The 20,829-nt window shown below is 35.6% G+C and overlaps 1 protein-coding gene across 4 annotated transcripts in view; it reads left to right on the forward strand.

Moving 5' to 3' along the window:
- PTPRZ1 (protein tyrosine phosphatase receptor type Z1) overlaps positions 1 to 20,829 on the forward strand; it is a gene marked incomplete at both ends in the record, with an annotated part of 173,093 nt that overhangs the window by 113,036 nt on the left and 39,228 nt on the right. For 2 of the 4 annotated variants that reach the window (XM_080701724.1, XM_080701725.1), the window contains 2 exons: positions 3,862 to 7,423; positions 10,339 to 10,483. In XM_080701724.1, the coding sequence (XP_080557850.1) occupies positions 3,862 to 7,423; positions 10,339 to 10,483 (3,707 nt within the window). The remainder of the gene's footprint in view (positions 1 to 3,861; positions 7,424 to 10,338; positions 10,484 to 20,829) is intronic. The other 2 variants (XM_080701726.1, XM_080701727.1) reach the window with 1 other exon arrangement.

Below are 20,829 nucleotides of genomic sequence, written 5' to 3' on the forward strand. Positions count from 1 at the left end.
CAAAGAATAGATGGTACATTAAGGGGAAGTTTTGTCAAGAAGGGGAAGAGAAAGAATGATGTGTAGAAGGTGAACTAGAATTTTTTATTTATGTTCCTTTTAATCAGGAGACCTGAATTCACTTAAGCTGAGAAGAATGATGTTCTACAATTTGGGGAAACACAAAATAGAAGGAAATATTCAATTGTTTACACTTTCTGAAAAGATGATGGGGGGAATGGATTTTAAGAAGAGATGCTGGAAGTAGTGTTAGAAAGAAAGGAGAACAGCAACTCCTCAGTTTCAACAGCAGTGCAGGGGAAGCAGGGATTTGGTTGGTCCATGTTTCTAATGTTATGAAGAGGTGTGATGCTATCTCTTGGTTTCCATTTTCTCTGGAGAATGAGATGAAGAGCTGGGAAAGGAAGGTTTGAATAGTTTTGGTAGAGGGCAGAAGAGTGTGGCGTGACATCATAGAACTAGGCAAATACTTCGATTTGCAAAAAGAAGTGTTTAAGAGACTTTATACATCATACTTTCAACAGAACTCTAGATCATATTATAAAGCAAATATTTGTGAGACTTCCTTTGTGAGAAAAGAAGAGATATCTGGAAACAACAAATTTTCAATTTCTGCCAGATTTATTTTCTTTTGCTTAATATTTTTAGATTTGTAGGTGAGGAAAATATTTTATTTGGACAATTATTTGGTGTCATCTTGTAGGGTTTCCTTGTGAACAAACTATCAAAGAGTATTCAAGCCATGCATGGTGATGCATACCTATAATCCCAGTACTTGGGAGTCTGATGCAGGAAGATTGCAGGTTCAAGGATAGCCTCCCCAGTTTAGCAAAATGTTCAGCAACCTAGCAAGACCCTATTTCAAAATAAAAAATAAAATAGGGCTGAGGGTGTAGCTTGGACATAGAATGCCCTTGAGTTCAATCCTCATTATCAGAAAAACAAAAACAGTATGTAAAATTTCACGAATACTGGTGATTAGTAAAGAATTTTGCATATGGCAACTAAAAAACAGTCATTTTTAGCATTCAATTACAATTCAGACAAGGCTGGTTCATTTCTTAGAATGGTTGCTGATGCCTCAGAAATACTGTACAACCAACTGAATTAATGAAGCTCTAAATAACAATAGAGCTGATAATCTTGGAAGTTTCTGTTCATACAGATCAGCCTTCCCAGGCCCATGAGCACCCATGGGCTAAGACTCAGGTCCTTTCTACTGATATCTGTCAAGTTTTTATTGATTCATTTTATTTGGTCTTTCTTTCTTTCTTTCTTTCTTCCTTTCTTTCTTTCTTTCTTTCTTTAGAGGGTGGGTTAGGCATGATGACACATGCCTGTAATACTAGTACTTGGGAGGCTGAGACTGGTTTGAAGGCAGCCTCTTCAACTTAGAAAAACCTGGTTTCAAAATAAAAATTAAGCCGGGTATGGTGGTTCACACTTGTAATCCCAGCATTCGGGAGGCTGAGACCAGAGGATCACGGTTCGTGGACAGCCTCAGCTACTTAATGAGGTCCTCTGCAAGTTAGTGAGACTCTGTTTCAAAATAAAGAATTAAAAAATAGGGCAGGGGGTATAAATCTGAAGTCAAATGCCCCTGAGTTCCATTCCCAAACATGTAAAATAAAAAAATAAAAAAATAAAAATAAATAAATAAAAATTAAGCCAGGGATGTGGCACAAGCTTGTAATCCAAGTACTTGGGAGGCTGAGATAGGAGGATCACACAGGTTCAAAGCCAGCCTCAGCTACTTAGGCTCTCAGCAACTTAGTGAGACCCTGTTTCCAAATAAAATATAAAATAAGTCTGAGAGTGTAGTCTGGAGGCAGAAAGTTCCTGGGTTCCATCCCCAGTACCACAAAATTAAGTAAATAAATTAATTAAATAAGCTGAGCATGGTGGTGCACACTTATAATCCCAGCATTCGGGAGTCTGAGACTGGAGGATCACCATTCACAGACAGCCTCAGCTACTTAGTGAGGCCCTCTGCAACTTAGTGAGACCTGGTTTCAAAATAAAGAATAAAATATAGGGCAGGGGGTGTAGCTCAAAGGTCAAATGCCCCTGGGTTCCATCCCCAGACCTGCAGTCAATCAATCAATACATAAATAAATACAAATTTTAAAAATAAAAAAATTAAATAGCGTTAGGGGTGTAGTTCAGTGGTAGAGTACCTCTAGTTTCAATCTCCAGTACTACACCACACACACACACACACACACACACACACACACACACACACACACAAGAAAGATGATCAAATAGATGATTTTAAAAATATACTGACAAAATTATATCCCAGATAGATTAAGATATTATCTTTTTACCTTTGACAATTTGGTTTTATAAAAATAGGATTTGATATATAATATTCTCAATTTTACACATACACATGCACACATGAACAGAAAGCATGAGTCTTGATTCATTTCTGTATACAACACTCTAGGACCATTACACTAAGAATACATGGAAGACAACAGCTTTCTGAATGGTTATTCTAAGGAGAACAAAAAATCAAATAACTTGTATTAGAATCATATGTTGAAAGTTTCCTTATGCTGGGCATGGTGGCGCATGCTTGTAATCCCCGCGCTTGGGAGGCGGAGACAGGAGGATCACGTAGGTTCGAAGCCAGCCACGCTGGCTTAAGAGACCCTGTTTCCAAATATAAAAACATAGGTCTGGGAGTGTAGCCTGGAGGTAGAAGGGCTTCCAGGAACCCCAGTGCCACCAAAAAAATAATAATATCCACTTACATCTTAAGAGTTTGAAAGTGTTAAAAAAATGAAAACAAAACCAAACACAACTTTCAGTTCTAAACTTTTCTCTTATGATAATTTAAATATTATTATTTATTCTGAATATATATAATTAAGTATTCTCAATGACCAACTGTTGTGGCCTGTAAAATAAAGTTTCATTGCCACTTCATATTACAAGAAAGTGATTGATATTTAGCTGCAGCCTAATGAACTAAACAAAGAGATATAAAAATAAGAAGACAAATACTATATTAATTAATATTCTTGAAATATAAATACAGCTACAAACTGTCTTTGTGTGTAGAGTGGGAGTACTGGGGACTGAACTGAAGGGCATTCTATCTCCAAGATTCACCCAGCACCCTATTTTATTTTTTATTTTGAAAGAGGGTCTCACTAAGTTGTTGAGAATCTCACCAAATTGCTGAGGCTAGCCTTGAACCTGTGATCTTAATGTCTCAGCCTTGCAAGTACTGGGATTATAGGCATGCAGCTCAAAGTATCTTTTTTTGTAAAAATTATTATATGTATTAATTTACTTATTTAATTCCATAGAGTAAAAATAAAGCTATGAATAAGATATTTTCATTAAGTTTAATTACTATTTCTAGAGGATGAATAATAAAGATTATAGAAGTATGGAAGAATAGAATAGAGTAAAATAGGATAGGATAGGGTATTCAATATGGATAAAAAATTCTTAAATTCCCACAAGTGAAGGTTAGCAGTGATAGCAGTATATTATTTTTATGTGTTTATATGCGTGTGTGTGTGTGTGTGTGTGTGTGTGTGTGTGTGTGTGTGTGTGTGTCTGCATGCATATGCCAGGAGCATTTTACCTCTGAGGTATGCCCAAATTCCTCCTGTTTTTAAATTTTAATTTTTAAACAGAGCCTCACTAGCTTGTTATGGGTCTAAAACTGCTGGCTGGCCTCAAACTTGAGGTTCTGTCTCAGCCTCCCAAGAACTGGTATTACAGGTATGCACTGCCATACCCACTAGTGTATATTCTTAAGAGTTTATGTTTCTTGTATTTCTTTCAGTTCCATTAAATCGTATTTTTTCCTCTTCTTTTCTTGTTTGCTTTTTAAAGGAGGAAAATGAGGGGAAAAATACTGAAGAGACTGTTGTGAATCCTGGTAGAGACAGTGCCACGAACCAAATCAGAAAAAAGGAACCCCAGGTTTCTACCACGACCCACTATAATCGCATGGAGACTAAATACAATGAGGCCAAGACCAACCGATCTCCAACCAGGGGAGGAGAATTCTCCAGAAAGGATGATGTTCCCAACACATCCACTTTCCAACCAGTCGCTGGATTAGCCACAGAAAAAGATATTTCCTTGACGGTGACTGACCAGCCACTGCGTGCAGTGGAAGGTACCTCAGCCTCCTTAAATGATGGCTCCAAAACTAGTCTTAGATTTCCAGAGATGAACTTGTCTGGGACTGTGGAATCTTTAAATGTGGTGTCCATAACAGATTACCAAGAGGTTTCTACTGATATGAACGAGGAAGAGAGCTTGCTGACCAGTTTCAAGCTTGACACCGGAGTGGATGACACTTCAGGCTTCAGTCCTGCCACTTCTGCTCGGCCCTTTCTCTTCGAGAACATATCTCTTGGGTACAAATTTTCTTCAGAAAGCCCAGAGGCAGTCACATATGATGTCCTAAAACCAGAATCTACGAGAAATGCTCTAGAAGATTCTGCTTCATCAGGTTCAGAAGAATCACTAAAAGATCCTTCTATCGAAGGAAGCATGTGGTTTCCTGGCTCCACAGAGGGGACAGCCCAGCCTGATGCTGGATCTAGTAGAGAAGGCTTTCTTCAGACTAATTATACTGAGCTGCCCACTGACGAATCTGAGAAAACAACCGAGGCCTTTTCTCCAGGCCCCGTGGTACCACAGAGTCCCTCGGTCACCAATGTGGAAATGCCAACTTATTCTACCTTTGCCCACCTCCCGACTGAAGTCACACCTCATGCTTTCACTCCATCCTCCAGACAAGATGATTCAGCCCCCACCATCAACATGGTGTACACACAGACCACTCAGCCAGTGTACAATGGTGAGACACCTCTTCAGCCTTCCCGCAGTAGTGAAGTCTTCCCTCTAGTGACCCCTCTGTTGCTTGACAATCAGATCCTCAACACTACCCCTGCTGCTTCGAGTAGTGATTCAGCCTTGCATGCCACGCCTGTATTTCCCAGTGTCGATGTGTCATTTGAATCCATCCTGTCTTCCTCTGATGGTGCGGCCTTGCTTCCATTTTCCTCTGCTTCCTTCAGTAGTGAATTGTTCCGCCATCTGCATACAGTTTCTCAAATCCTTCCACAAGTTACTTCAGCTGCTGAGAGTGAGCAGGTGTCCTTGCATGCTTCTCTGCCAATGGCCGGGGCTGATGTGTTATTAGAGCCCAGCCTTGCTCAGTATTCTGATGTGGTGCCACATCAGACTGCCACTACCCATGCTGCTCCGGAGACATTGGGATTTGGTAGTGAATCCGGTGTCCTTTACAAAACGCTTGTGTTTTCGCCAGTTGAACCATCCGGCAGTGATGTCGTGGTGCATGCACGTTCTTCAGGGCCTGAACCTTCTCGTGCCTTATCTGAGAAGGAGGGCTCCCAGCTCGCCTTCACTGTCTCTTACAGTTCTGCAGTACCTGTGCATGAATCTGTTGACATATCTTATCAGGGTTCCTTATTTAGCAGCCCTAGCCAGATGCCGATGCCTAAGACCTCATTAATAACCCCAACAGCATCGTTACTGCAGCCTACTCATGCCCTCTCTGGCGATGGGGAGTGGTCTGGAGCCTCCTCTGGTAGTGAGTTTCTTTTACCTGACACAGATGGGCTGACAGCCCTTAACATTTCTTCACCTGTTTCAGTAGCTGAATTTACATATACAACATCTGTGTTCAGTGATGAAAATAAGCTGCTTTCTAAAAGTGAAATGATGTATGGAAATGAGACTGAACTGCGAATTTCTTCTTTCAGTGAGATGGCTTACCATGCTGAAAGCACAGTCATACCCAACATGTACGATAATGTAAATAAGTTGAGTACGTCTTCACAAGAAACATCTGTTTCCATTTCTAGCTTAAAGGGCAGGCTTCCAGGACCCCTTGCTTATACCACCACTAAGGTTTTTGATCATGAGATTAGTCAAGTTCCAGAAAATAAGTTTTTGGTTCAACCCACACATACTGTCTCTCAGGCATTTGGTGACACTTCATTTAAGTCTGTGCTTAGTGCAAACTCAGAGCCAGCACCCGCTGACTCTGCTTCTAGTGAAGTGTTGTCTCCTTCAACTCAGCTCTTATTCTATGAGGCCTCCTCTCCTTTTAGTACTGAAGTGTCACTACAGACTTCCTTTCAGGCTTCTGATGTTGACACTTTGTTTAAAACCGCTCTTCCAGCTGTGCCTAGTGATTCAATATTGGTTGAGACCCTCCAGGGTGATAAAATTAGTTCTACAATATTGCATCTCATGGCATCAAATTCTGCTACAAGTGAGAACACGCCACACTCTACATCTGTACCAATTTTTGATGTATCGCCTACCTCTGCTAGGTCCTCTGCTTCACTTCAAGACTTAACAATGTCTTATACAAGTGAGAAATATTCTGAACCGATTTTGCTTAAAGGCAAAAGTTCCCAGCAATTGTACAGTAATGATGAGTTGTTGCACACTGCCAATCTGGAGATTAACCAGGCCTTCCCCCCAACAGGAAGGCATGCATTTGCTACTCCTATTATGCCAATCGATGAACCACAAAATACCCTTATAAATAAGCCTATGTATTCCGATGAAGTTTTCACCTCCACCAAAAGTTCTGTTGCTGATGAGGCGTTTGCTGGCATTTCAGCAGTTGTTTCTGATACACTTGTATCTACTCACTCTTCTGTTCCTTTAGGAAATGGGTATATTTCCATTACAGCTGTTTCTCCCAACAGAGATGGTTCTATGGCCACAACCGAGTTGCTGCTTCCTCCTAAAGCTACTTCTAAGCTGACTCATGGTGCCAGATCTGATGCTGATTTAGTGGGTGGTGGTGAAGATGGTGATCTTGATGATTATGATGATGATGATTATGAGGACAGAGATAGTGATGGCTTGTCCATGCATAAATGTATGTCCTGCTCATCCTATAGAGAATCGCAGGAAAAGGTAATGAATGACTCAGACACCCAGGACAACAGTCTTGTGGATCAAAATGACCCAACCTTATATTTACTATCTGAGAATTCTGAAGAAGAAAATAAAGGTGCAGGTGTAACCCCAGACAGTCAAACCGGTGTGGACAGAAGTCCTGGTAAATCACCACCAACAGATGTGCTAGCCCAAAAGCACAGTGATGAAAAGGAGGATGTTGACGCTCAGACTGGTAGTGCCCTGCCTCCTCTCACCCCAGAATCTAATGCCTGGGCAGTTCTCACAAGCGATGAAGAGAGTGGATCAGGGCAAGGTGCCTCAGATAGCCTTAATGATAAGGAGACCTCCACAGATTTCAGTTTTCCAGACCTTAATGAAAGAGACGTTGATGGGGTCCTGGAAGCAGGTGACTCAGAAATCAGTCCTGGATCCCCGTGGTCCTCAACACCATCTGTGACTAGTGGGCACTCAGACGTGTTCAACAGTTCAGAGGCAGGTTAGTTGTGATCACAAGGGTAGACTGAGGTGTGGTGATTTTCCTACTCTCAAAGTAAAATAGAAAAATCATGGGAAAATAGAAATTTGGTAAAAATGCAGATCATTTCTTTTTTAATCACAATATCAACAAATCAGTTTGTAGCTTTCAAACTATTTTATTCATTACTTCAAATGAATATTCAGGATGTTTTGATACTTTTTTCGAGCATACGTTAGAGATTTTTATGTATTGTCAGTATTTTATCCATAGGAGGCTTGTTACTCATGGCAGCAAGTATGTGTGTACTGCTCTTAACATAAGATCAAAATGTACTCTTTCAAGGATTTTAGTTTTTATATTTGTGTTCTAAAATGCTTTATATGCTAATTCTATTGGATTATAAGGTCTGATAATAATATAAGAACTTCTCTGTGATGTGCCCTGTGGAAAAGAATTAGAAAATTTGCATATCCACCTCAGCTTGAGGAGCTTTGAAAAGTTAACTTTGTTGAGTTTTGAAAGTTAATGTTGATGGTTTTCAAAAAGAAATAGCTTTTATTTTTTTAGAAAAAAATTATATTTTTTTGTCCCTTAATGTGCCTAAAGAGGGCAGTGTAAACCAAGAAAATGCATTTTACTTTGTACTTGCTGTTGTAAACTTTTCTAAGTTAAATAATAGGCATTAATATGCATAGTATGTATAGGTATTATATGACAAGATGCAAAAAAAACTAGAACATTTTCTGGAAAGGTGCATTTCATTTGTTAATGTATTTTATGCAAATTGATTTATTGGCCAGATGTTTCTTAGAGCAGATTACTTGCAGTACATATAATACAGATGTCTGCTTTAGATGCCCATAGGGAGAGAGAGAGGTTCAATTTTATTAAGCTTATTAAGTACTAGATAATTACATTGAATTGATGATAAGAATTTTATCATTTTCTTTTACTAAATGAAAAAGTTCATTTTAAAAAAAATTACACATCTAAATATCTTGCACTCTTATTTCATAAAAGTGAATATAATTCAGAATATAGACAAATCTCATTAGGATATTTTTCCTTTATTACTTTCATATTTTAAATTAGTTGTATATTTTTCCATCAATGCAACAGCAATTAAAAGTTTGTATGTTTTGATAGAATTTTTTCTGTATTCTGATTTAATACCTACTTAACATTGCATTTCAGTTTAAACACATAAATTCTAATATGTGAGAATGAATGAGCCATAGGTTACACATTCATTATTATTGTCATATATAGGAATTGTTATCTATCCTCAATTATGGTGATTTTTAAAATTTTTATTAGATTTATTTTAAAGGGAAATATTGGGAATCCATCTTTATAAACATGGATGTATATATATATATATATTCTAAGCCTAAAATTAGTGACTAAACCAATCCCTTTGTTGAATTAATTAAATTCATTTAATGGGTAAGAGTATGTTATCCCTCTGATGAGGAGAAAACACAATGAATATAACATATAACATCATCAAATAATATAATTAATAAAGTAAATAAGATCAAACAGGATTAAGAGAAAATTTCTATTGTAAAACCATACATATGATGTAAAAATCATATGTAGTCTATCTTACCCAATTACTGCATATGCCCTTAATATGAAACTTACAATTTGTAGTGTATTTCTAAGATATAGAGCAATTTTCAAGATATGCTTCTCAAAATAATATAAATAAGGCAAAATATTAATATCTGCAATTTATAAATGAGTAAACAGAGACCCCCAAACACTAGATTACTTAACCCAGGTTGCATAAAGACAAAATACAAAACTAAACCTGGAAATTTATATTATTAGTGTCTGTCTTTTAAATAATGTGCTTTCATGATTGAGAATGATAAAACATATACAATACTTAAATTTTAAAATTATAACCAATATCATACTTATTAATGCTAAAAAAATCTTAAAATATTTACCTTAATTTTTTTTTACTTCCTAATTGCCTACTAGTAGATTCTTGTCTTATTGTTTAGGTAACTCATGTACACTGTTCAGCCATAGCAAGACACATAGATTTGTCTCAACTAAATGAAAATAAAATCAATACAACTAGTTATTCCTCATTTCAATATATAATGCAAGCAGCTGATTGTACTTTCATGTGGTTTGCCATGTTGTATGAAATGATGAGGTTTCATGAAATAAAATAGCACTAGAATTATCATTCTAATCCTTCATTTAAAGGATTTAAGATCAGTTCTCCCAGAGAACTTAAAAGTCTATATATGGGACTATATATGTTTGCCTATGAGTGTGAAGCACATGCATATAAATGTGATGTGCATTTGGTGTATATCATGCATTTATGTGTTAAATATCTTCATATAAATCACATATATGATCAGACATATCTCATGTATTTGTGTGCACATGCATCTATACAAATGAGATAACTTTTCTATTTATCCACTCATATACATATTGTATGCATATCCAGATCATCAAAGACCTGTGTCATTATATAAGTTCACTTTGACCATTAATACATATCACTGGTTCTCAAAAATTAATGGAGATTAATGAAGATCAAAAATCACCTGAAGGATTTGTCAAACACAGTTTGCTTAGCTTTACCCACAGGGTTTCTGAATCAGAAGACTTGGTGTGGCTTGGGTGGAAACAAAAAAATTGTATTTCTAACAAGTTACAGGTAATACTAATGTGGCTATTCTGGGAATCACAGCTTAAGAATGACTGATATAGATAATGCTGCCTGACTTTTTAAACTTTGTTCTCTTAAATTGGCTTATACTCCTAGACATTCTTTGCATCATAGAGTCAGATTTTTAAAGGTAAGTAAGAGCAATGAAGGTTGCAAATGATCAGTTGAAAAGTGTTATGACTTCTTCTTCATCTTAAATATCAACTCTCTCAATTTTCTTCGACTACAGAGGCCAGTAATAGTAGCCATGAGTCTCGTATTGGTCTAGCTGAGGGGTTGGAGTCAGAGAAGAAGGCGGTCATACCCCTCGTGATCGTGTCAGCCCTGACTTTTATCTGTCTAGTGGTTCTTGTGGGTATTCTCATCTATTGGAGGTAAGTTGAGTGTTCCTTTTAGATAATCTAATTCAGAAAGATGCGATTTTGCCCATATTTCAGCTGAAAAGTCTTGAAAGCATATTCAAAATTCCTTTAATGTGAAAGCTGCTATTAATTTATTCAAATAACTATGAACAAGGTGCACTTGTGAATCCAAAGACACAATTATAAAAGGGTTGATTGTTTCCCATCCTTATATCAGTCTGTTAGAATAGAGGAACTTTGACTCCAGTTAATATTTGATATGATATTTTGACAGTTGTACTTTTCATATGAATCTAATTAGCATTCAAACATCACCAGAGCATTTAACAGAAGTCTAAGCTTTTCACCAGTAGCTATAATCACAAAAGTTATTATTTAGGAAAGCATGATTCTTAATATGGTAAAAAATATTTTAATAACAGTTAAGTTTGTATAGGAGAAATAATAATCTGCACAAAAGTAAAATACAAGCAATTAAAATAAAAATATAAGTAGAGGTTGAAGTTAATGATTAGATAAAGATGCATGGAGTTTTAAAGTTATTTTTAATTTGCTTTAAAGATAAAATATAGCTTTACTTTCATCAATAACCCATTAAAACCTTTAAAAGACAAAGATAATTACACTCACCATAAGCTTTCCAGCCTGTAGCAAGTAGAACAAGAGCCAATTAGTAAATTTACCAGGGACATGATGTTGTCAGTAAAATTCCCTGTTAGAAAACAAGGACTTTATGATGATATAAGCATTTGTACCTGAAAACTAGAAAGTACACAGTTTAATACTTTATACTCTTGTTTTAAAAGAGAAATTTTGTTCAGAAGATCTATAATGTTTTGTAGCAGCACTTTATAAATACATATCACCATATTTTTTTTTCCTTTTCTGATACTAGGGATGGAACTCAGGGGCTTTCTACTCCAAGCTATACCCCCAACCCTATTTTCTTCTTTATTTTGATTCAGGGTCTCACTATGTTGCAGAGAGCCTCACTAAGTAGTCATATCATCATTTTTACATTAGCACAAAATATATTGTCCAAAATATTCTTTGTATTTGACAGTTTCACGTGTACCTAGTGCTGTTTTAACTACTACTGAAAATATATTTTTTAAAAAGAATGTGAATATTTTTTTCAAAAACTATGCTTATTTGAGGAAAAGGATTTTTATGAAAAATTTATAAAATACTACACAAAAGTATATACATAGCAGTTGAAGTCCAATGTAGAGTGGTGAAGGAGCAAAGGATCTTGAAAGTCCAGAATGGGTAAGGTTAACTAACATAATTTATTTGTAGAGCTGGAGCTGCATATGAATCAAGAGTAGGGATAATGGAGAAGTTCATTCCAGGCAGGGGTATGACAGTTGGAAGGACCTAGAAGGAGAAATGAACTGTATAGGTCAAATTCAGTGAGTCTGCGAACATGTAGTTACATGTTGCTGGACATTGGTTGGCTAACGCAGAAAATTTTATGACTGACTGTATTTCACATTTGACTTGTTTTACAGAACAGAGACTGTAGATCTGTGGAGAACAGATTATGATTTTGTTATGGTACATGGTTTAGGAGTTTGTTTTGCCCAACATGATGCAGACAAGACTTCTTTCTTCAGTCTGTGCCCCATTGAGCCATATCACTCTTTGTCCCTTTTTAGAGAAAATCCCATGCTCAACAGAGTTCTCGAAACAGAATGCAAAGCACATAAATGTTTGTTCAAAAAGCATTCATTTTATTTGCTCCTCATTTTTCACTGGACTTCTTGACCAAACTTTTTGACACATTTTGATAATCACTTTTGTTCAGATTGCTGGTTTCCATCAAATCTAACTTTCTCTGCAAGCCATTTCTTTAATAATGGGAATTTTTGTCAAATAAATTTTCAGTAAGATGGAAAATACAACCAAATTCTATTTCAATGGTGCTAATGTAAAATTCCAATAAAAATGTCATGTAGTTTATAATTACAAGATTAAAAATCATTATAATGTATACCTTAATCTCTATCAATATTTCAAGTAAATTTTTCCCAATTTGAAAATCAGTGCCTCACTTAATATGATATAATATTCCATGAAAAATTGAAACTTGGAGTGTTTTTTGTCTTCTAATGGATCATCTCACCTATGCAATGTGGGAAAAGATAAATTCCCAGTTGAAGATATATTCATTTACCCTCACAAAAACCATGTTTTTCTTTCTATTCACAAATAACACTTCATGTATCTTGAGTAGAGGATGCATACATTTAATGTGTTTTATATGTATATTTCATCTATCAAATGCTCTGATCAAATTTATTACTCTTTACTTATCCATTCCAAGATTTGTTCAATATCTGTCCTGTTTACTTTTGCTTGAAATTAATTCACTATAAAATATAACCATTTAGTGTCACAGCCAGCACTGTAGTTGATTCACGAGAAAGAAGGTGGCACAGCAATTGAGAAGCAAAAGACAAAAGATTTAGAAACCTCCTAAAGGAGAAGGAACAACTTTATTTGGAAGCAACAAGCTTATATAGTGCAGGCGGGAAAGACAGCTTACAGAGGCACTACTGTAAACATGAAGCCAGTGTTTGCCATACAAAAGTTCAGTCCTATCTTAGCCAGACCTGTTTCTCAAACATTTTCTGGGAGCTTCAGCAGGAGTGTGTTATGATGGCTTCAGCCCTTGATGAGTACTTCTGCTAGCCATAAGTAAGCATCTTCGACTCTTGTCAAGAAAGGCACAGGGCAACATTCTGCTCTTTGATGATGCTTAACATGACTGCAATCACATCTACAGTTCTTGGCCTTCCAAGACTCTGACACTCTCATCAAGAAATGATTGGGCAGCCTCCTCCAGCATATACCTCTTTTTGCTTTTGTGAAGAACTTAGTGAAGTAGACAGTTGAGTTAAAGTTGTTCTATCTCTCCCTCATATTATTCCAAGCAGTTAGAGACTCCATATTAAAATGAGAGGAGGAGATGGATTGAATATCTTCCTGCATATGTTTCCAAAGAAACATTATGCTTTTGCTTTTCCTATAACCACATCAAAAGATTTTTAACATGATTTCAGGAGTGAAGGGTTTCATTATAAGGAACACCAGTGACATATATCTTAGAAAAGGCATGATGACAAAATAACTTTTGCTGTGTTTACATTAAGATATTTATCTCCTAACCATGTCTCAGCATCCTTATGTCCATATAGTTCATTCTCAAAACTCTGATGTATCCTTTGTTGAATTTGCAAAGTTTTAGGCACATTACTTTTTAAGTCTGGTGACACTTAATTTGAATCAAAGCACTCCTCATGGCTGGGATCAGCATTGCTTCTAACCCATAGGCACTGCATCTGAGGGATCAGGTTGGTCTGTTGATTTTTCTAGCTCATGGTAAAACTGACTTGTTTGGGAGGCAGTTAAAGTGATCCCGTTTCTGTGGAGATGCAAGCATATCTTCTTTTCCAAGTTAGCGAAAAAGCAGAACAATGCCATCGTTTCTTTTACTGTATGGATCTTTGTAAAGCACCTTAAGGAAGGGTCCTTGCAGTGAACGTTTTTGAAAATGTTTACAGATATCACAAACCAAAAATTAAAACTATGTAGAACTTTGTTTATGTCTTTAGAAGACAACCCTGCTTTTTTTTTTCTGTTTTTTTTAATAACACATTTTCCTCTGGTTACACTGTTATGCTGGGTGTTCAGGACCAAGCAGACAGCCCTATGTTGGCAACCTTAAGTTTTTATATGCTGTTAAGGTCAGTTAAGGCTCCTCCGAGTTACTCATTTAGGGACTTTGTGAGGCTTTCCTCTGCCAGTTGTGCCATCTACCAGGACAGGTCATGGTCTTACTGACCATTTGGCTTCCCTTTGAAGCACAGGGGATATGTCCCTCCCCAATGACCCTCCATTTTGCAAAATATGTGCTGGTGGCTCCCAATCTCTGAGGCCTTTATGATCCCCTTAATTGGAGAGGTCAGATAACTTACCAGAGTTTTAGGGCCTTAGGCCATGTCCCATTATCTCCTGGGTCGTTTTGACCTTGAAGAGTGAGGGCTGGTTTTTTTTTTTTATACCTTTTATTCCCTGTGTTTTTAAAGCCCTTAGTTGTTGAATACCAAGAAAGTCAGTTTTACTGGTCCTTTTTAAACTGTCTTGCAAATGATGGTTATCAACTCAAAACACTGTTTGAATGTTGTATTTTGTTAAATATTAAGAAATAACAGTTACATAGTTTTATAAGAAAAACACAAAACAGAATTTTCAGGAGCAAAACAAATCTCATTTGTGTCTTTATGTAGAAAAGATGGTTATAATACAATTAGCCATACACAAATTTAAACCTGAAAAGGCCATTACTGTTACCAATTTTTGTTTAGATGCCACTAACTTGGTAAAGTGTCTTTGTAAGGTTTTTATTTTAGAAATTCTTTATACTTTGGGAACATAAATATCTTTAACACATAAAGAAATTAGCAATTATTACCATCACTGTTACAAAGAAATTATACATATATTAAATTAGCTTTTACATTTGAAGTAAAATTTAGAATGCATGGCTTACTAAAATAACTATAAATACATGTCTATTTAGGTAAACAATACTGACAAAAATCAAATGCCTCTAGCCCTTTTATTAGTTTAAAAAACTATTAATAATCAGAAATAGACCTATTATCTGGCATACAATTTTATTTTTACTTATTCAGTAGTAAAATGTTTATTTAGAAAAAACAAATAGTTATATACCAGGTCTTAAAATTACAGGGGTTTCTTAATCTGAATCATACTAGATACATAGATGATAGAAATTTTAAAAATTTCAATAACCATTTTTATATGTTTAATGTTTAGACACAATGCATATTTATAAAATAGAACATTTACTATTGTTTATCCTGAAGTATTGAACCTATATAACTTTAACTTTATAAAATTTTACATAACATTTAGAGAAAGCTGAGATACACAGCATATTTTGTTCTCAGATGTATAGTTATTTGTAGTCACAGATATATGTCAGATATAGCAACCCAGAGTTTTAGGTGTTCATTTAACTTGGGTTACAAAGAAATCATTAAACAGGTGTTAAATACAGACATTTCAACTTTGATTTTGCTAAGACGTAGCTTACGAAGTAGTCAATGGTTTAAGAATGACAGTAAACACAAGAGATTATCATTATTAAACATGAACCTTAAGCTAGTTTTTAGTAAATGTTAAGAGCAGAAGATCATGTTGTTTTAAATATAAGGAACATAGGAAATAATTTTTAATAAATTAATAAGAAATTTTTCTAAACTAGTTCATTAGAATTTTACAAATACTGTATCAGTAGAAAACAATATTTTAACATAGAATGAATGCATTAAATGTGACTTTTTAAAAAGTCTTTAAATAATTTCTTTTAATTTTAACCAACTTTAGTACACATGCAAAATTTCTCTTATTCCTTATAGTCCATTTTCAATATTCTCAAATCTTCTGTGACTTGCTGAACCTTCTGATTTTTATTCTTTTTTTTTTTCTTTTGGCAGTACTGGGGATAGAACCCAGGGGCATTATACCTTCAAGATACACCCCCCCCCCAGCTCTATTTTTTATTCTTTATTTTGAAACAGGGTCTTACTGAGTTGCCAAGGGCCTCACTATGTAACTGAAGCTGTCCAAGAACTGAGGCTGTCTCTCCCTCCAGAATGCTGGGATTTTAAGTGTGTGCCACCACGCCCGGCCTCTGATTTTTGTTCTTATATTTCTTTTTATCTATGGGATAATTTAATAATTTATAACAAAAATAGTGCCATTTAAAATCTTATTTTCATCTAAAAGAATTTTCCTCTTTCTTTTAACTTTTTTATTATAAATAATTTTTAACTTCATCCTACCTATAATGTCTTATTATTTACATTGCAGTAACATCCACAATTCTTGGCCTTCCAAGACTCTGACACTCTCATCAAGAAATTATTGGGTGCCGGGCATGGTGGTGCATGGTTATAATCCCAACATTTGGGAGGATAAGACAGGAAGATCTTAGTTCAAAGACAACCTCAGCTACTTAGGCTATTTGCAAGCCAGTGAGACCCTGTTTCAAAAATATAGAATAAAAAAATAGGGCTGGGGGTGTAGCTTGGAGGTAGTATGACCCTGGGTTCCATTCCTAGTACAAAAGAGAGAGAGAGAGAGAGAGAGAGAGAGAGAGAGAGAGAGAGAGAGAGAGAGAGAGAGAGAGAAAGGGAATTGGGTAACCTCCTCCAGCAATTCAAGGTTTGTGTGAATTATTCTCATGCTAGTGTAGATGTATTTGTAAATAATAAAAGATGGAAACAGTTTAGACTTTGTGTGGAAAGGCTTACAAATATAATGGTATACCAATAACAGAAAGGTAGTAACAGTCCTTATGGGGTTTTCCAAGCTTATTTAAAAATTCTTAAAAAAAAAAAGCTCAAAGTAGGGTGTAGTGGCACAGGACTGTAAACCCAGTTCTGCGAGACTAAGAGAAAAAAATTGCTGGTTTGAAGCCAATCCTCAGAAATTTACTGAGACCCTTAGCAACTTAGGCCCTGTTTCAACATTTAAAAAAAAATAAGTTGTAGCTCAGAGGTAGAATGCCCTTGAGTTCAATCTCTAGTAACACACACACACACACACACACACACACACACACACACACAGTTTTAAGGATATGAAATAAAATATACATACATGTATATATTTATGTTACCTTTAATTTAATTATTATTAAATTGTGAATATTTGTATATTCTAGATAAAAGTCCTTTATTGTATAATTTGCAATTATTTTATAATTCTGAGGATGGTCTTGCTTTCTTGATATCTTTTAAAGTACATATGTTTTTAATTTTGATGAAGACCATTCATTTTTTATCATTGCTTATACTCTTGGTATCATATTTAAAAAGGTGTTGCCCAACCTAGTCATAAGGATTTACTTCTAGAAATTTTTCTAAGAATTTTAGAAAGATGAAGGACTCACACTTCATAATTTCAAAGATTATCACAAAACTAAAGTATATCAAGAGAACCTGGTACTGGCATAAGAAAAGACAAATAGATCAATGGAATATAACAGAGTCCAGAAATAAGCTCTTTTATTTGTGGTCAATGAATTTTAGACAAGTTTTCCAAGACCTTTCAACAGAGAGATAATATTCCTTTCAACAAAAGGTACAAGGGCAATTGAAAATCCACATGCAAAAAAAAAAAAAAAAATCAAATTCAACCTTTTTCTCACCTTGTACAAAAAAAAAAAAAAAACCTAAGATAGAAGTTAAAAACATACAATTCTTGGAAGAAAACATTTAAGCACTTTTCTATCCTAAATTTTTTTTTTTGGTGGTACTGGGGTTCCTGGAAGCCCTTCTACCTCTGGGCTACACTCCCAGACCTATTTTTACATTTTTATTTGGAAACAGGGTCTCCTAAGCCAGTGCGCGCAGCTGGCTTCGAACCTGCGCGATCCTCCTGTCTCTGCCTCCCAAGCGCAGGGATTACAAGCGTGCGCCACCACGCCTGGCTCTATCCTAATTTTCTTTTAGGAGAAAATGATCTTAAAGTGGCATAATCTTTCCTTTGATCTATTTACTTAACTCAAGATGTTCACTTGCATGCTGTACAAACCTCTAAATGAAGCATATTTTAGTAGAGACAACAAATTAGGTGACAAAAATCTGGATTCTTTTCCCAATTCTGCCTCAAATTTGCTATATAGCTTGAGTAGGTCACTTAGCCACCTATGAATTAGTTTCTTCTGTTTGCCATTTTTGATGGGCTCCCTGGGTCATCTGAAGTTACAGTAAGCCCTTCTTTAGGGAGTCTGTGATTGAATTTATTATGCTGAACATTGTTTCATAGTTGTATAAGGATACCGAGAAATGGAATCATAATTACACATTCTCTGCTTTTAATTCTAGATACTTACAGTGATGAAAGGGTGTGAATTAAATAATCAGATTACCATTGATTGATAGGACCTATGTCTACAAGTTTAAAACAATCATCACTTTTTTCATCATGGCTGAGTGATAATTAGCAGGAGACACAGTTATCAACACTTAGCACCTAGACGTGAAGACATTCACTGCATATTGAGAACAGATGGAGTATAGATACTGAGTCTTGTTATACATTAAATAATGTGTCTTGGATGTATTTTCCAGATGTTTTAATGTTTGATGTACATGAGTCAGACCATAAGCTTCTAAAAAGTAAAATGACTTCAATGGGGAAGATTTTCCATTAGATCATTTTAAGAGAAAAAAAAGAGCAAATTTTGAAAGAGTTTTTTTTAAGAGTTAGACTTTTAAGAAAACAAAAGTTATATTCAGCAAAATGCTACATTATCAAAAGCAATATATAAAAAGAACCTTCCATAGATGCAGTTGTTTTACTTGGGAGGAGTGGGAAGAAAATTCTTTCTTGATATTGCATTCAAATTTGTGGGTCCTCAAAGAGCTACCAACATAGAATGGAGATTGGCTGGTGCCATGTTGTCTTTTGAATAGAATGTCACTTTCCATGTAAGACTTGCACTGTACAGTATACCTAAGCAATATGTGGATGACCTTTGTCCATGTTATCCTATACAATTTTAAATTTTCCCACTTACAAACTATTGGTATAGTATATAGGGTTCTTTTGGGAAGTTAAGTCCAATTTGCATTACTGGATCATGTATCTTCTAAAACCAACAAAGGTTTGATTACATAGTTGAAATAGATATAGTTACTATTTACCCAGTTACTACAGTGAACTTTAGCAACATTTTAAACTTCAATGCCAGTATTTTTAGTTTTTTATATTCTATCACTCGCTGCCTTTTTCCCATTCTCTGAGTTATTGACATAGCCTCTATTCATGTATCTTATCATCCATCTTTCTCTACTTATATATCTCATCTCTCCCTCCCAAATATTTTGACATTCCACATTACTTCAGTTGAGATTCATGTAAGCAAGAAAATGTAGGGCCTTGCTGAAAAGTTTATGTTGGTGGGACTTATTTGATACTAGAAATTCATCCTATTAAATAAACCTAACTCCTAGCACTAAAGTAAAAGTTGGATTTACATAAAACGAGACACAGGCCTTCTTTAAAAAAAATTATAAGGACATAGGCATAAAATAAGCATGTTACAAAATGATTATCCTAACCACTAATTAAGAAACATACATAATATAGTGTAGAATAATTTCGAGGAGCTCAAGATCACGTTTGGATTAGATATATTTTTTTCAGAACAGTCTCTATATGGAGAGCATGAATGGAAGATTGTGTTGGGCGCGTTAGAAATGGAGTAGCTGATGTGCTAGCATCTGCTTAGGAACGTAGAGCCTTTTCCACAGAGAAGCTGCCTCTGAGATGTTGAAAGGAGAACAGTTTTGTCTGGCATATTATGAGTGAAGCCATTTGTTAAGAAGAATCATGATGAATGCAGAGAGGAGAGAATGCATTAGGAGAGAACAAGGCAGGGTCCAGGATCTACCATGTGTTTGTAGTATTAGATATAAGCTTCAAGAAAGAAAATCAAACAGGCTGGGAACTAGAGATAGATAGGGCTTAGGTCCTAAAAAAAAAAATCTTGGATTCCATAATCTAAAAATCTTTAAAGTACAGAACTAGATAGGGCCAATGGGTAAAACTATCAGGGAGATAGATACAAACAGGAAGACACAGGTCTGAAGCAAGAAGACCTACTCTCTTTATACCACTTGGAGGCACTTACACAAAATGGGTTTTGAGTTCTTAGAAGAAGTGAATATCTAGCAGTGCTTCATAATAAAATTTCGCCCCTCGTTAAGAAAAATATCTGAACTAGAACTTCATTATACAGTAGGGATGCAATTAAAGGGATTCTTCTATCTGCTGTGAATTGCACTAAGTACCTTAAGTTGTTGTATAGCTTTAAGACTCTTTTTTCATTTCACCTGCTTCCATAACTGTACTTTATAGCTATCCAAAGGGTTTTAATTCTGTAGCCTTAAAATCACACATAAGTTCAGTGTTTCTATATTGATGCATCCAAACACGAACGCCATGATTGCACAGATGAGACTAGATTAACCTGTAGTTTCTGCTCCAGTTGCTTTAAAAAGTTTTTTTTCTATAATTTTACATTCATTGCAATTTGTTCAGTGAACCAGTATGTTGGAGAAGCTATATCATAACAGCATTGAGGACTGACATGATAATGACTACTAAGTTAAAGGATTTTGTGTTGTTTGGCTTAGAGTCTGTTGGGGGAAACCAACCACAATCATGTCAAACAAATTAAAAAATGCATCAGTCATGGTACAGAAGATTGTCAGCTTCTGATGGTTGAACTTTTTCATCTTTCCAATGCCACC

The sequence above is a fragment of the Muscardinus avellanarius genome (assembly GCF_963383645.1).
Source record: "Muscardinus avellanarius genome assembly, chromosome: 9".
In the NCBI taxonomy this organism is placed as follows: domain Eukaryota; kingdom Metazoa; phylum Chordata; class Mammalia; order Rodentia; family Gliridae; genus Muscardinus; species Muscardinus avellanarius.